The 15,665-nt window shown below is 42.4% G+C and overlaps 1 protein-coding gene and 1 long non-coding RNA gene across 3 annotated transcripts in view; one reads left to right on the plus strand and one right to left on the minus strand.

Moving 5' to 3' along the window:
• Positions 1–262: 262 nt before the first annotated feature.
• On the minus strand, positions 263–2,026 carry foxl2a (forkhead box L2a). Its single transcript, XM_060834237.1, has one exon. The coding sequence runs from the start codon at positions 1,729–1,731 to the stop codon at positions 835–837; it is 897 nt and encodes a 298-aa protein (XP_060690220.1). The 5' UTR covers positions 1,732–2,026; the 3' UTR covers positions 263–834.
• A 646-nt stretch (positions 2,027–2,672) lies between these two features.
• LOC132821578 (uncharacterized) overlaps positions 2,673–15,665 on the plus strand; it is a 70,305-nt gene continuing 57,312 nt past the window's right edge. For both annotated transcript variants that reach the window (XR_009645332.1, XR_009645331.1), the window contains exon 1: positions 2,673–3,121. This is a non-coding gene — a long non-coding RNA (uncharacterized LOC132821578). The remainder of the gene's footprint in view (positions 3,122–15,665) is intronic.

Below are 15,665 nucleotides of genomic sequence, written 5' to 3' on the forward strand. Positions count from 1 at the left end.
TTTTGTATTTCAAGTGTGCAACATAGCAGAATAAGCGAATATGCAATTGATGCACTATTACACTCTGTTTCTTAAAAAAAACACAAATTCTTAATTGGTCCTAATATTTAATGCAAGTCTCGGGCCTATACGTTTAATTATCCTTTGCATAATAGATATATAGAGAGGAAGACACGATTAAGGGGCGATCATTATTTGAAATAGGTAATTCATCTGTGGGAGACTGAAAAAAACTCGACAAATCATCACATTTAAACAGCGATCGTGGAAAATAGGGGTGTTTATTAAAGAATACAAATCTAGAAAAGTACAAGTAGGAAAGTGCTATACATTTGAATTGGTCCCAAACTGCAGAACGAGCGTAGCTACCAACATGCAGATCTGTTACAAGAGCTTTAACATTATTCAAAAACAAAACACGGGCTAAAAGCTTGCTTAAATTTGTGGCAATAGTTCTAAGTGGAATAATTTCGTCAAGCTGCAAATCCACCTGATTTCTGACAGCATCACATTTTAAAAATAATTAAGACGACGGGGGAAAAATTCATCATCAAAAGACGCAATATTATTTGGACAGGGCTTGGTCAGACATATTTTTTTAAAAAATTAACGATAAATCTACAAATGTTCTTATAGATAACAAATAGTTAACATACATAAAACGATAGTTCATTCCCCAGCTGGGTATCTCATTTTTTTCTAGTGTTTGTAAAGATAAAAGTTCAAAACACTTACACTACCTCGTGGCGTTCACCACTGTTATTTTTGGCACAGTTTAAAGAGAAGGATTTGGGGACAAAACAATGATTTAATGATAGCTTGCTGGTGCTTGCTTTAAATGTCTATCCTTGTGTGCAATGCGCTGTGTTTACTGTCGTGGTCCCAGTAGGAACAGTGCATCATGGAGAGGTCTGCAGGCTGCCGGGCGCAGGGGAACTGCAGGCCAGCCCCATTGCTGGAGGAAGGCGGGGGAGCAGGGCTGAGTTGCTGGGGATGGGGGTGGTGATGGTGGCTCATGCCGTTATAGGAGTTCACCATGCTGGGCAGGGCCATGCTCTGCACTCGCGAATAAGGGTTGTAGGACGAGTGACCCGAGAGTCCCTTCACATTAACAGAGCCCACGTTGCCAGTGGCCATTTGGCAAGAGGCGTAAGACATGGGAGCAGGCGGCTGTCCTAGGGGCCAGGAATTGTTCATGAAACTCGATTGCAAGTACTTCGGGGGGCCGATGTAGCCGTAGCTGTCACTGGCGAATAAAGCTGTCTTGCTGTGTTGGAAATGGGTGGGAGGTGGTCGGAAAGGACGCTTCATCCTTCTCCTCCTTCTGTAGTTGCCCTTTTCAAACATATCTTCACAAGCCGGGTCTAGAGTCCAGTAATTCCCCTTCCTCTCCCCGCCACCTTCCCTGGGCACTTTGATGAAGCACTCGTTCAGGCTCAGGTTGTGTCGGATGCTATTTTGCCAGCCTTTCTTATTCTTCTCGTAGAATGGGAACTTAGTGATGATGTACTGATAGATGCCGGATAGAGTCAGCCGTTTCTCGGGGCTCTCTCGGATAGCCATAGCAATGAGGGCCACATAAGAATAAGGCGGTTTCTGCGTTGGATCGGGTTTCTCCGTAGTCTTGTCCGGAGATGACTCGCTCTTGACTCGCTCTTTGGAGCTGGACGTGGAGATGTTGTCAGTCATCAGGACCATAGTGTCATCCTCGGGGTGCTGGTAGGTGGCCATCGTGAATGCAAAGCCCTCGCAAGTAACAATGCCGCGTTCCGAAATAATTGCACTCCCAGCGCCTATAAACGTTGCAGTATAACTTCCTTGTTGATTGAAGTCCCCAAGTCTGTACTCGGTCCAAAGTCTGGTTCAAGTTCGTGGTCAGTTTTGTTTTCCGCAGTGCAAATGGAATGAATGCTTGGTTAGGAGTATGTTACTGTGATTGCACAGCCCAGGCTGCGGGTTTCTATCGCTTTAAGCCGTGCCCTTTTCGTCCCTTTGCCCAGAGAATAATGCGTCCTCCTATTCGTGAATCGCTCAGCCTATACACTGCTCCTGTAACTGAGCACATTTCCGCTTGCGTCACTCCCTCCCCAAACCTCCCCCGCCCCATGAAATATCAGGACCTCACTTCCATGTAAATAACCATTACATCTAAGTGCGACTGAGTATTCAGGCTGCTATTCTTTTAAAAGTTAAATTCATGCTTTTAAATATATATGTATATATTCCGGGGCAAGTCTCTTCTTTTCTGTAGATTAATCTCTGTAGATTAAGAGCATTATAGCCGGGGAAGGGAACTTAGCACACACCACTGCAAGGAAACGATATCGACTCCCACATCCCCAGGGAAATCCGTCAGGTCCTCTCGAGCCCTCGAGACTTACAATAATGTGAAAATAATCCGATAGTTCCAATGGCGTGTGTGCGCAAAAAGTGCACAGGTCTCGAAACGCTGTTTGCATTCCATAATATGTCCTGCTCCGGAGCAGGAGTGATCTTACTTTTGACTTGAAGGGTTAAAGAATCAATAGTTTGGTTATGAGTTGCATGTGCCACTGACAATATGGATAATGAATGGCATTTACAATCCACGAGGAAACCAGCAAATCCAGTTTGTATTGAGCGACATCAGATCACATGGCAGCATGAAACTGAATGAACCATACGGGGCCACGAATAACTCGATTTATTCACACTCTGTGCAAGCAGCAGGTTAGGGAGGGCAATGCCCAGTAACTAGGAAATGGGTCCACGGTTGTGGATTTTACCAAGAGCTCCAACCCCCTACTCCCCACAACTATTATTGGAGTAGAGTTTTTTTTTAATAGTGGGGAGTTAATGGGCGAAGGGGTGGCCGACCACCCAGAGCGCCAGTGTCTATGAGGCATTTCCACGCCTCGGCCCAGTGCAGGTGGACCAGCATTGTTGTGTGTGTCATCACCTCGTTCAGATTCCCAAGAGAAGATTCCGCAGTTCCAGCTCCGAAGCGTGGATTTTATTTCCCTGCTCTTTCTCTCTCTCTCCATCTCTCTCTCTCTCTACACCCTTCCCCCCCCCCCCCCCCACCTCAAATGTCTCTTTTAAAAAGGAAGCAGAGCTGGCAGAGGAAATTCTGCTATTCGAGGTAATTGTCTTTTTTGTTAACACTTTGATGGTGGTGGGTGTGGGGCTCCCCTCGAGGGAAGCCTCAGACAGACCGCGGCGGTTTAACAAGTGAACCCTCGCAGTGTAGCCGGGGCGCTGCTCCACACTGATACAAGCAGCAGCGAGAGCGCTGGCTGGGGGGTGTGGGTGGGGGCGGAATCAGGCGGCCACGGTTTTCATTGCGGCATGACTTTTAGTGCAACTGCTGCGACGTTTGCTCTGATCGGTATTCAATAATTAATTGCTCCAACATCATCACAACAAACTTGACCAGTCCACACTTCCCGTAACGGCTTTGAGAAGTGACGGATTGTGGGGGCGATTGATCGAATTCCAGGGAGTGAAACCATTGCAGGCTGACCTTCTAATCACAGCTCGGCGAGTGACCGAAAAGTGCTGGGGCAAGGATGCAAACTGGGGTTTGGGTTTGGGGGGAGAGGTTTGAAGGTGGGGGAAGGGGGCAAGAGTTGGTTGGGGATTGAAGGGGGGAGGTGCTGTTGGCAAAGCTACGTTGACTTGCAGGCTAGAATGACAAGACCTAGACAGCTCCAGCACCTGGTGGTCTGAAATCTATCGTGCCTCTGTGCCGGGCTGTTGTTCACTAACGGTGTTGGCTGTACACCTGAAAGGAAGCCGCTATTCACGTTTTCTTTAGTGTAAGTTGAACAGTCTAACCTGGTGCAAGGGTAATTGTGTCTTCGCTTGCTACGGTAACGAACCGGTGTTTTGAGGAACCTTACTCGCCCTTTTATGTGGATTTTATTTTTAAAAAGTCAAAATACAAGCCTTATGTTGAGTGCAGCTGGGAAAATATATAACGGGACGGAAGAACGGAACACCCCGTTCAAGGCAGTAGCAGGATGTGTCTTTGAAGATGACTCTGTGGGTGAAAGGGCACTATCCTATTGTTAAGGGGACACTTTTTCAACCCTCCTGGTTCCGGACACCACTGTTGCCAGATGCAATCCTGCCCACCATCATTCAAAGAAAGAAGCGAATTCAGTGCGTTAGCAAAAGTTTTAGAGTCCCATTATCGCTGCTTATGTCAATGCAAAATAAAAATCATTCTGCTACTAATCTTTAGAAATGCATTTGAACAAAATAAAACCCCACCAAAGCTGCCAGACAGCTTCTGCAATAAAATGGCCAGAGTTATTTCGAAATGTTGCAGCCGGTTACCCAGTCCCCATTCCAGCAGAAATTCGTTCAATCCAATACGTGTCTCTTATTTTTGGGGTGAAAGGGAATACAAGGTGAGAGGAAGGTTGTACGCGAACCACGCGACGCCTCAGCTTCAAGCTCAGCAAGCCAGGGCAAGGCATGTCCCTCAGAATCAATATGCGACATCAATGCTGCCGAAAAATAAGGGCTCTCCCAGCAATTGCGAAATTTGATTTTATTTTCTACCTGCGGTTCGTGAATTATTTGGACCGTCCGTCCCCAGACGGCAGTGGAGTTCTTTTATTTGGGGGGTGGGGGGGGGGGGGGGGGATGAGAGGGTGATATTGAAAACTTTTAGATACAAGTAGATCGATTTTTGACTAACGGGCGAATTAACAGGGGAGGTGGAAAGGTGCAGTTGAGGCCATGGCGGAACAGGCTAGAGGGGCCGAATGGCCTATTTCTGTTCCCAATTCATATGGTTATATATGTTAGCATTCTGGGCTCGCTCAATGGCTTCACTTGGAATCAGATAGGACCGTTGGATTCCCAAAGTTCCTGACACTGACTGTTAGAAAAAAATGTTAGAGGTTAGAGTCTGCCTCAAAGTTACTAGGAAGCTGCTTATTTCCACGATCAGTTTAGACCATAAGAGAAAGGAGCAGAATTAGGCCATTCGGTCCATCAGATCTGTCCACAGCTGGATTAGATTCGAATCCCGAGAGTGTGGAAACAGGCCCTTCGGCCCAACCAGTCCACACCGACCCTCCGAAGAGTAACCCGCCCAAACCCATTTCCCTCTGACTAATGTACCTAGCACTACGGGCAATTTAGCATGGCCAATTCACCTGACCTGCACATCTTTGGACTGTGGACGGAAACCCACGCAGACACGGGGAGAATGTGCAAACTCCACACAAAGGGTCACCTGAGGCTGGAATCGAACCTGCGACCCTGGCGCTGTGAGGCAGCAGTGCTAACCACTGTGTCGCCCCTATTTCATCAAGGCTGATGTTTCTCAACCCACCTTGTACTCCTTCATCCCCCTACTAATCGATAATCCATCTATCTATCTATCTATCTGTCTATCTATCTGTCTATCTATCTTTTTATCTATCTAAATACTTGATCTCCACAGCCCTCTGTGCCAATGAGCTCCACAAATTCACTACCCTCCTCCTCATCTCAGTTCTAAAGGGTTGTCCCTTCACTCTGAGGCTGTGCCCTCGGGACCTAGTCTCTCCTAGTAGTGGAAACATCTTCTCCATGCCCACTCTCTCCAGGCCTCTCAGTGCCACATTCGGTAAATTTCAATGTCATCATCCGTCTGAACTCCATCGAGTACAGACCCAGAGTCCTCAACCGTTCCTCATATAATGAATCCTTCATCCCCGGGATCATTCTTGTAAACCTCCTCTGGACCTCACACCCCCTTCCTCAGCTGAGTTGCCTTTTTCTTTAATCTGCGAATTTAATTACGGGAGCATCGCTCACACTAAATCATCCCACGTGAACTACAGGCATAAGGGAAAAATTATGAGACGGGACCACCCAACAATGTAAGAATAAATAGAATCATAGAGATATTTTACACAGACCCTTCGGTCCAATGTCCTTCATGTGTTAAACAAGGATACATTATGTTGTTCAGCGCTTATCCACGTGTAGCGCGCCTGTCTCTTTCCTGTCACCACTCAACCTCCAAACCCCTCAGTACTTGGCTGCTAAAACTATAAACTGTATGACAAGGGCTGAAGGTCTGGAGAACGGGTCTCACCGGGCGTGGAAGATGATCAGAGAATTCCGTGGTTTCAAACTTCACTTACTCTTTTGAATTCGTAATTTTAAAAAAACAGCAATGGGGTTGGAAAAGTGGAAGAGCTAGTCTTTTCCCGCTGTTTGAGAAAATTACATTTGCTCGGTAGAATTCATCTTCAATTATGTGATGCTGTAACAACTTCGATAGGGCGCCCCTATCCCTTAAATACACCTCGTTTTCCCGAGGTAAACAAATAAAGATGTCTCTTGGAAGAATGTTTCAGTTTTGCGCCACAGTTTCAAATGAAGACCTTCAAATCTTCTCCAACTCACATTTTACATGTCCAGTAGGTAGTGGCGGAAATAGTCTCAAACAGGTGATTTTTTTCCTCATAGAATCCCTACAGTTTGGAAACAGCCTCTTCGCCCCAATAAGTCCACACCGACCCTCTAAAGAGTTATCCACCCAGACCCTACTATCCTACATTTACCCCAGCTGAATGCACCTAACCTATACACCCCTGAACTCCATGGGCAATTTAGCATGGCCAATTCACCTAAGTTGTACATCCGGAAGAAACCGGAGCACCTGGAGGAAGCCCACGCAGACACAGAGTGAATGTGCAAACTCCACACAGACAATCGCCGAAGGCTGGAATCGAACCTGGGACCCTGGTGCTAACCACTGAGCCACTGTGCCGCCCAGTACATATGAAGCTGATTTCTTCTGCCCCATAATATGGCCGGGAAAGCATCTAATCAGATTTCTGAGTTCCCAGTAGGGCCCACATGCTGATGAGTGCTACGATATGATTGTATCTGCGATGCATTGACACACAATAACTGCTCTGTCATTCCCACGAGCCAGCGGCTCTACCTTATCATTCACGTTTAAATGTATTGCTAGTTCCTGAACTGTGGGGTTTCGATGTAACATCGGGATTGGTACATGGCAGGCGTAGTTGGGAGCCACCATTTTTATAAAGCAGAAAGAATTCATCACTTCTATCTGAACCTTATGGTGTTCGTCATGATGGTGTTGTGTATCCGATAGTGAAGCCCAAAGTTATCTGTCCGCTTTACATTACAATTTTACAGTCAATTCAGTACGCAGATAAAGAGGGGGCGTTTACTAACGATGGAGGCAGCGATACAAATATTAATCCAAACAAAATGGTAGTAGTGTCGAGAGGAAAGTAAGGATCTAACATGTCTTGCTCTCAGATATTAATTACCTACATTCAGCAGGCTCATACTTGGAGGGGGCTCGCGCTGTAATTGTCTCACTAACTCTCAAGGTTAGAACACAGACAGACTCTAATCCCACACCTTTTATGCATTGTCTGAGCTGAGATGTCACTTTTTTATACAGAAAACCTTAAGTTATCTCGGGAATGTGACTTCAAAGAAGTTTTGTGATTTACAAATGAATGAATCGAAACCTGCAGCATTCTAACACCTAACAGCAATCACGTTTTAAAAATCACACAACACCAGGTTATAATCCAACAGGTTTAATTAGCTTTCGGTACATTGAAAAAAATCCTTGATTGTTAAGTCTCTTATCTGTTAGAATGGCCACTGTTAAGTCTCTCATCTAAATCAAGGTATTTTTCAATGTATAATTTTAGTTACACTACACTGTAAACGTTTGCTATAAATCGTATCCTTCACAACCACCCGATGAAAGAGCAGCGCTCCGAAAGTCAGTGCTTCCAATTAAACCGTTTGGACTATAACCTGGTGTTGCGTGATTTATAGCTTTGTCCATCCCAGTCCAACACCAGCATCTCCAGATCATATCTCTGTCCCAGCAGCGGAAGGCGGGGAGTCAATTTGCAATGGGCTTTGAAACCTGGATCTGGCCCCGTCACCTCCGCATTTCTGGAGATATTCTTCCCTTTGAGAACCGACTCTATCATGCAGATTGAATACAGTCTGCGCATTCTAAGTTTGAATGAAGGAATGGATACAGCACAGAAGGAGGCCCTGCGGCCCACCCGAACGCTTGCCAGGACATTCAGCTAATCCTCCGAGCCCGCTCTTTTCCCGCATCACAGTGTTGTTCTGTTCCAATAATTAACCCCCCCCCCTCCCATATCTTGACAGCATTCTCGAGTCTGCCTGCAGCACACTCTCAGGTGGTGTATTCCCAGATACCAAACATTTGCTGTGTACTGACTCTTTACCTTGGCTTTCAATGCTTCAGTGAAACGGTACACTTCCTACCTATCCCTTATAACTTACTAACGCCTTCTTCAAAATTCAAAAGCGTGCATATATACGCCGAGATCCATCTGCTGCTCAAGCTCGTTACAATTGTATGCTTTAAGTCCCCTCTTCTTGTTCCTACCAAAAGGTTCCACTCATGTTAAATTGCATCTGCCACGTGTCTGCTTATTTCGCTAGCCTGCCTGTCTCCTCATGAAGCCCATCACTCTTCTCCGCTTATCTCTTGTTATTTTTTTCCCATTGCCTTGTGTAAAGGAAACTGAACTTTCCTTAAAGGATATTATCGATGGTAGATCACAGTTCTGCCAAATACAAAGGTACAACCGTTGAGGAGCCTGTCATCAGCAAATTTTTGTAACTATTCTCTGTAGACCCAGGATTGAGTCATTAATTACAGATCAAGAAAAACAGTGATAGTATTACCTTATCCTGTGGAATTTCTTGAACCGAAAAAAAACCTGTCTACCCTTGCGCCCAGTTTCCTGTCACGCACTAGCTTAGCACCCATGCTGTCAGGGTCCCTTTTATTCAAAAGAGAGGTCGCACCTTAATAAATCATAGGGGTGAGGACGATTGAGCGAGGGAACTCTTGGCATGAGTATGCACAATGTTTTCAAGTTAATGCTGGTAACTTGAAATATCTTTATTATATTGTATGTAAATAAACCATCCACAAATCAAGTATTAGACATTATTTGTGTGAGGATGATATTAGTAACGATAACTGGTCAGATGCGCTCCGTTACATATAAAATAAACATTTCAGTTAAATAGATTTAAAACAAATCCAGCTCAGAAGTATTAACTCAGACGTATTAGGATTCTGATTCAACAAACAAACCTGGCAGTGGAAAATTGTGCAACTTAGCAGTGAAGTTATACTGCTTACAAGGGTCTACAAATTAAGCTTAATACACCAGAATCTCGATATTTTAGAACGACTCGTACGGATCTTGGTTAACTTGGGTTAGAAAGAGTTTTGTTTAAAATTTGAGACTTGTTTGGAATCTATTATCATTAGTCCTAGAGTGAGTTAGCTGACTGGAGCTACCTCCTTTCGATTCCCCGAAATTGATCTGAGTGTAACATAGGGAGAGAGAATTGAAAAATGATACAGCAGTGTGAGTAACTGACACGTTGAACTGATATCAATGTTTTTTTGTTGACGAATAAAGTGTTATCATAGCGCCTATGGAAGGGAATGATAGATTTATTAACCCGCAGCATTCAATCAATAGGGTTATTTGCTTATGAGAAGCAGCTGCACATGAAACAGGCCCTCTAAATTATTCTGTACGTTGCTCACTTGGGTCTCAAGTTCATTGGGGTCTCTGAAATATTTGGTTCTGGGCTGAACAATAATTGATTGATGTTGGTACAGGAGAACTGTGCACTGGTACTGTGCAGGAGAAATACAGGGTTGAAGCAATGGCAGTGCCTTAAAAATGTGCTCATTAAACCTTTTAATTACGTTCCATTCTGTCTCAGAGAAAGGCTCCTCAACGGTTGTACCTTTGTATTTGGCAGAACTCTGATCTGCCATCGGTAGTATCCTTAAAGGAAAGTTCAGTTTCCTTTACATAAGGCAATAGGAAAATAACAAGAGATAACCGACCCGAGGCGTCGCATTATGTTGGTCTCAGCATTTTTACCGGTGACATTTTAACATAACTCAATGTTGCGCAATTACTCATTTGTCTATTCAATCATTTGTTTAAAGCTTCCTTTCAATATATTTTCTACAGTCCCCTGAAGGTGGGAAAGTTTCTGCTTCTAAATGGGCCTTCAGGCTTCATCATTCTTTCAACATATCTTTAATCTAATGAAAAACGATGAAGCCATAAACTATCTAGACACGGATCTATGATATATTTTATACGTGCGATATGACAGACAAAAGTTCTTGTCAAGTGCTAGAAATGATCTGTATTATAACGCTAGCTTTATCTCATGATGTTGATTGGTTGAGTTATGATTTGTCAATAATCATAATGTACATAATGATACTTGTACTAAATGCTGTTAAGGCTTTTTTTTAAACAAAAGGAGCTTTAACGTAGTTAAAATTCGATTTGCTCCGATCAAGGACAGGGTATACTACCGTGAACTTTAACCCAGGCAAAACGGAAAAGTAAAACAGAACACATACCACAGAGTCATCCATGCAAATCAAACAATATCCTGAAAAACATGAGAACTCTCTGCAGTACAATGGTATGTACCTGTATAGAAGGCCTACGGTATTGATAATATTGGCTCTTAGCAATTACTTCCTGTTATATATATTGACCTTTTCATGCACTTAAATATGTTTACATAAGTGAAACGCAATATATTCATTGAGTGTAAAATAGGTAGTCACCAATGCACGATTTTAGAGATTCTACAAATACTCCAACAAAAAAAAAATCATTTTCCACTCCAAAAGTCCACGTTAGCTGTTTATACAAGTTCGCACGCAACATAAATAGCCACAATAATCCAACAAGCGACTGTGACGCCGAGTACACAGTCAGAAAAGGTTTGATTTTTTTGCAAAAAATACCTCAAAGTTAACATTTAATGTTTCACTGACGAATCATCTCTAGAAGATTTAAGAAACAGGAATAATATGAAGGAATTCCCATTCAGATAATGATAATTTTAATACATTCTGCTAAGCAATGGCGAAATTGATGGAGCTTAACAGTTGTGAAACGTCGTTTATATATATTTTAAACAATTGGGAATCAGACCGACACATGGACGTTTAAATGATATTCCTGATGAAGTGGGAATCTATCGATTTTTCCCAGTGTAAACCAGCACTTTGATAAATAATTCTTTTTCTAACCTTTCTTCGGAAACCATACATTCGATTTTTTAAAAAAAACTCAAAAAGTTGAACATTTCTATTTTGGGAGAGAGTTGAAAATGGGCATTTACTGACAAACAAAAGCTGCGTATGCCAGCAGCTACTTGGTTCATTAATATCCCACCGCTCAGGTATTAAACTGCATCATATTGCTAACAAAGGGGTGATTTTATGCACAGTGTAACTGTACTTCCACTTGTGAAATGATGTGGTTACAATAGAATCTAGGTCACGACAAGGTGGCCGTAATATTTCAAATACGAGCTTTTTATTCCTTACACGTGGAAGTTATTTCCCCTGCATCTTGGATTCTATAAACAGATGTACAGAATGGAAAACCACAAATGCACTAAAACGTTTTTTCCCAGACAGCACTTGTGCAGAGATCCAAAAGGCTGGTTACCAAATAAGGCACTTCTACTCGACTCGCTAATGATTATTTTCACTCCCTGTAGTTTATTTTGCCAATTGGTTTAAACAATGTCGCTGCATGTGCAATCTCAGACACAGCTTCTCATGCAATTCATTGGTGCGTTTTACACCTCTGCGCTCCTCCCATTTTCCCCCCAACTGGAACCCTACATGCGAGGAAAAATTAAACCAAAGTGCATGAATTGGTCTGGGACTTTAGATATTAGAACGGAGCCAAAGCAAAACGATATAAAAATCACAAGCTCGACAATTCGCTTACCAATCAAGCAAAATTGGCATTTTGCAAAGCTTTTTAAAGACCAGATTCCAAACGGTACCCATCAGAACATCTATTGGAAACTGTATTCCCTTGTAATGGCAATTAAATAATCTCGTGCCAAATAATAACGTTACCTGCAAAAATAAAATAACATTAACCCAACGTTCATTCAGAGACTAAGACAACACGGGCTAGGGTTCTGTTGCATTCAGCAAACGGTTTGACAAAACAGTGAGATCTTCAATGAAGTCGGCGTTACTTTAAACCCACGAAACAATGGTCCCAAATGAGATGAAACAACGATTAGTCCCAAAGCTTGTAGGTTATTGACCTCTCCTCGCCTTTTTTTAAGCATTAGCTGGACACGTCGTTTGAATAGAGGACACGGGGTTAATCTAACGCAGGAACACAAACCAAGATAAAAAAAAGCTATCCGTGGAAAGATTCCATCTTAAAATCAACGAGACAGTATTGAGACAATTTTGGATTTTCTACAAAGCATTGAATGTGCGCATTGCGAAGCGATTGGCGGCCACCCTTTCCCGTTGTTATTCCTGTTTTTGGAATATAAAACAAGTCGAACATTTTGTTAGTTAAATGCAAGCGTTAAATCTGCGCTAAATTTATATCTTAATTAAAATATGTGCAAATCAATTCTTGTCAACGCTCTAAAGCTTCCAGTCAGGAACATCAATGGTAGTCCCCGTTAAAACCTCACCGCACCAACTTACTTGAACAACGTGGTAAAACCACCGTTAGAAATGCGACAAAATTGCTTGTTGGGATTTCTTTCAGCCCAATATTCTTCATCGAACAATTGAGCTGAACAGGATCACGGAATGATCCAACTAATTTTATTTGCAAATTGCACTACTCTATTCTTAAGAGTAAACGGTGTAAAGGTCAAAATCCAGACGAGGAAACCATTCACAACGTGGTGTTAATGCGAATACAGATTAGTTTTCGTGAAGAGCTTTGTCACCCTTCCACTCAAGAACTGATAATAGAAATTAATGTGTTTTTCTGTTAGTCTTGAACTGGAGAGAATTACTTTGATTAAAACATGTAATGGTTAGCTGAGATATAAGGAATAGCCTAGGTAAGGTATGAATAATTTCTTCGTTAACGAAAGGAAAAACGAAAAGCATAATTGCATAAATGTGAAAATTATTCACCGCATCATCTCCCATGCAATATCTCTGCATTAAACATCTGGCATTCATGCAGAGATCGGCTCCAATAATATGTTGGATACTAACAATTTTCTGTTGATCGTGCTTCATTTTGTCACCCCTGTTTACTATTTTTTGTGAACACTTTAAGATAATCTTTCGCATAAATCGCGATTTATGAAGTGTCTTATCATAGACCCCCTTTACAAAACAATGCATCCGACTAGTCTGCATCATTCATGTTACAGCTTTCATTTAGATTGTGATTTTTAACTTCATTTGGATTGATTGTTAAGAAATAAACTCATCTGATCTCGCACACAGTACATTCCTCTCTGACCACAATGAGACATAAACTCCAATGCCAGATTACAGATGTCTTCCACTTGAGTTGGGATCTATTCATTCTGTTGCCAATATTAGGCTTTAGTTGCTCAGTTTGGGAACCGTGGCTGCTTGTGTAAAAGTGAAAACGGTCATTGAAAAAAATATCAGCACAAATTGGTTAAATAGAACCTAGCTCAGATATTTGTGTAGCACATCATTACCGTTAACTCTTAGAAACACACTTCTTTGTGGTCTCATATCGGTGTCTTATCCCCAGAACCAGCTAATTAATGGGTGCGCTGTATGATGATATTATGAGCGGGCATTGTATTTGTATGGTTATATGGAGTCTGATGTTCGGCATGAACGGATAAATTAGAATATTGTGCTTCTGAATCTCAATGTGATCTGGAGTGAAGCCAGCCACACTGGGTAAACCGGTCTGTACATACGCAGAAAGAGAGGAGGAGAGAGAGAGAGAAAGGGAACACGCTTCTTGCGAAATTCCGTTCACAACCCACACGTTTCTCACATGTCTTCAGCGTGTTCGGAGAGGCATTGTTAGCAATCTAGATTCGAGATACAATCAACCCGCCAGATGAACAAGAACAAAGAAATCGGAATCGAATGAGATTCCGCGGTTTTATTTGAAACACATCATCATGTACCTACATTCCTTCCAGACTTGAAGCGGCAAATCCAACTCCCACCAACTCCCCCCCCCCCCCCACCCAAATCCCCCACCCCGGTGTTTGATTTCCACATACTTCATACCCGCTTTCTATTTGACCACAAGTTCAATACTTCCGTCCTCCTTTGGTCAAAATACGATCTCTAACAACATTTTCAAGAGAGACAGATTACAAATCCCAGCCACATGTTTCTGTGCGGAAGGTGTAAATGTACACCCTCCAACCCTACCGATCTCCCTTTTATCCTCTTCCCGTAAAGACTTTACAATTCAATCGAACACAAGCCCGGGTTAAAAGTCATGTTTTTTTTAAGAAAAAGAAAAATGTATAAATTTCATGCGGCTCCTTTAGATATTCAGGAAATGCAAATATATAAATCGCGGAGCCTCTGAACTCCAAGTACAAACACAATGCGCTAGATGAACAGCAGTGAACCCCAAAGCCGGAAAATGAGTGCACGAGGTGTCAAAGGGTTAAAATGATCCCACACCAGTTTTAAATTAGCATAAACCATTTTAGAAATGAAATGAAAAGACAAAAAGGACATCTGGCTGTCGAAAGATGGAAAGGAGTCTGTAAAGTGTACAAGTTCATCCATAGGCCACCATCTTGCACTTTGAATACAAACCACAAAACAGTATGTCATTTATGCAAACAATATGTCACTTCTGTACTGACGCGTTACATAACTATGAAACACTGCAGCTTACCCCCAGGCATGCGGTATAGAAACAAGGATGCCTGCTAACAATAACTAAATACATAAACCCCTAGGTAACATCAATGTGATCCAGGCTTCCACCTTCTCTGTTAAACACACAGTTTCACTTTAAATTCTGTACAATTAGCGACGTCAGGCATATGGTTTTCAACGCATTTAAATATATTCAAAAATAATACTTACAGCTGCTTCCTATTTATAATGTCGAAAGGTCTGAAAACGCGGCAGATTTCCAGTTATTTCTAGTTGGGGAATTTGCATTTCACAGGTTTCTTACAAAGCGTGTTGAACGTTTTCCCCAAACCTGGGCACTGTGGTCATTAGCCAAGACAGAAGTAAAAATAAAGTACAAAAGAAAAACTCTTCATAAACCGAAAGGGTGTTATAATTTGGTTATCTATTTCAACAAATTCATCCACAGATTAATAAAGGAAAACCCTATACGTTGTTTCTTTTTAAAATGAACTCACAATAAGCTGGATGGGGTTTCGAGCCAGCTAAGGTAGAAAGCATATGGTTTCATATCTTGTTGTCCTTCACAACGTGCCTCCATCCAGGTGGTTCCTGCTTCTCCGAGCACACCCTGTGTTATCTGCTTCCATACAGTGCATTGCCTGTTAACCTTTTCCGATTTCCAGCGCAGATCCAAGCCACATCACTTTTCCTTTCTACAGTCTTACTTGAATAGCAGTACTTTGTTCTCCATATCTCTTATCTTCCTTTCTTCAACTGATCAACGTTTGTTTGAATTCTCAGCTTCAGTAACATATGGACCTACTGTTTAAATATATCAGATTTGTTATTCGAATGCATGCTGACATCAAATTGTCACCGTTTTATTCCAGCTGTAATCATCCTCTTCAACTCCCACTCACTGCCATTGACACCAACGCCTTCACCAGAAACCTCATCAGGC

The sequence above is a fragment of the Hemiscyllium ocellatum genome, chromosome 13 (genome assembly GCF_020745735.1).
Source record: "Hemiscyllium ocellatum isolate sHemOce1 chromosome 13, sHemOce1.pat.X.cur, whole genome shotgun sequence".
NCBI classification, from domain to species: domain Eukaryota; kingdom Metazoa; phylum Chordata; class Chondrichthyes; order Orectolobiformes; family Hemiscylliidae; genus Hemiscyllium; species Hemiscyllium ocellatum.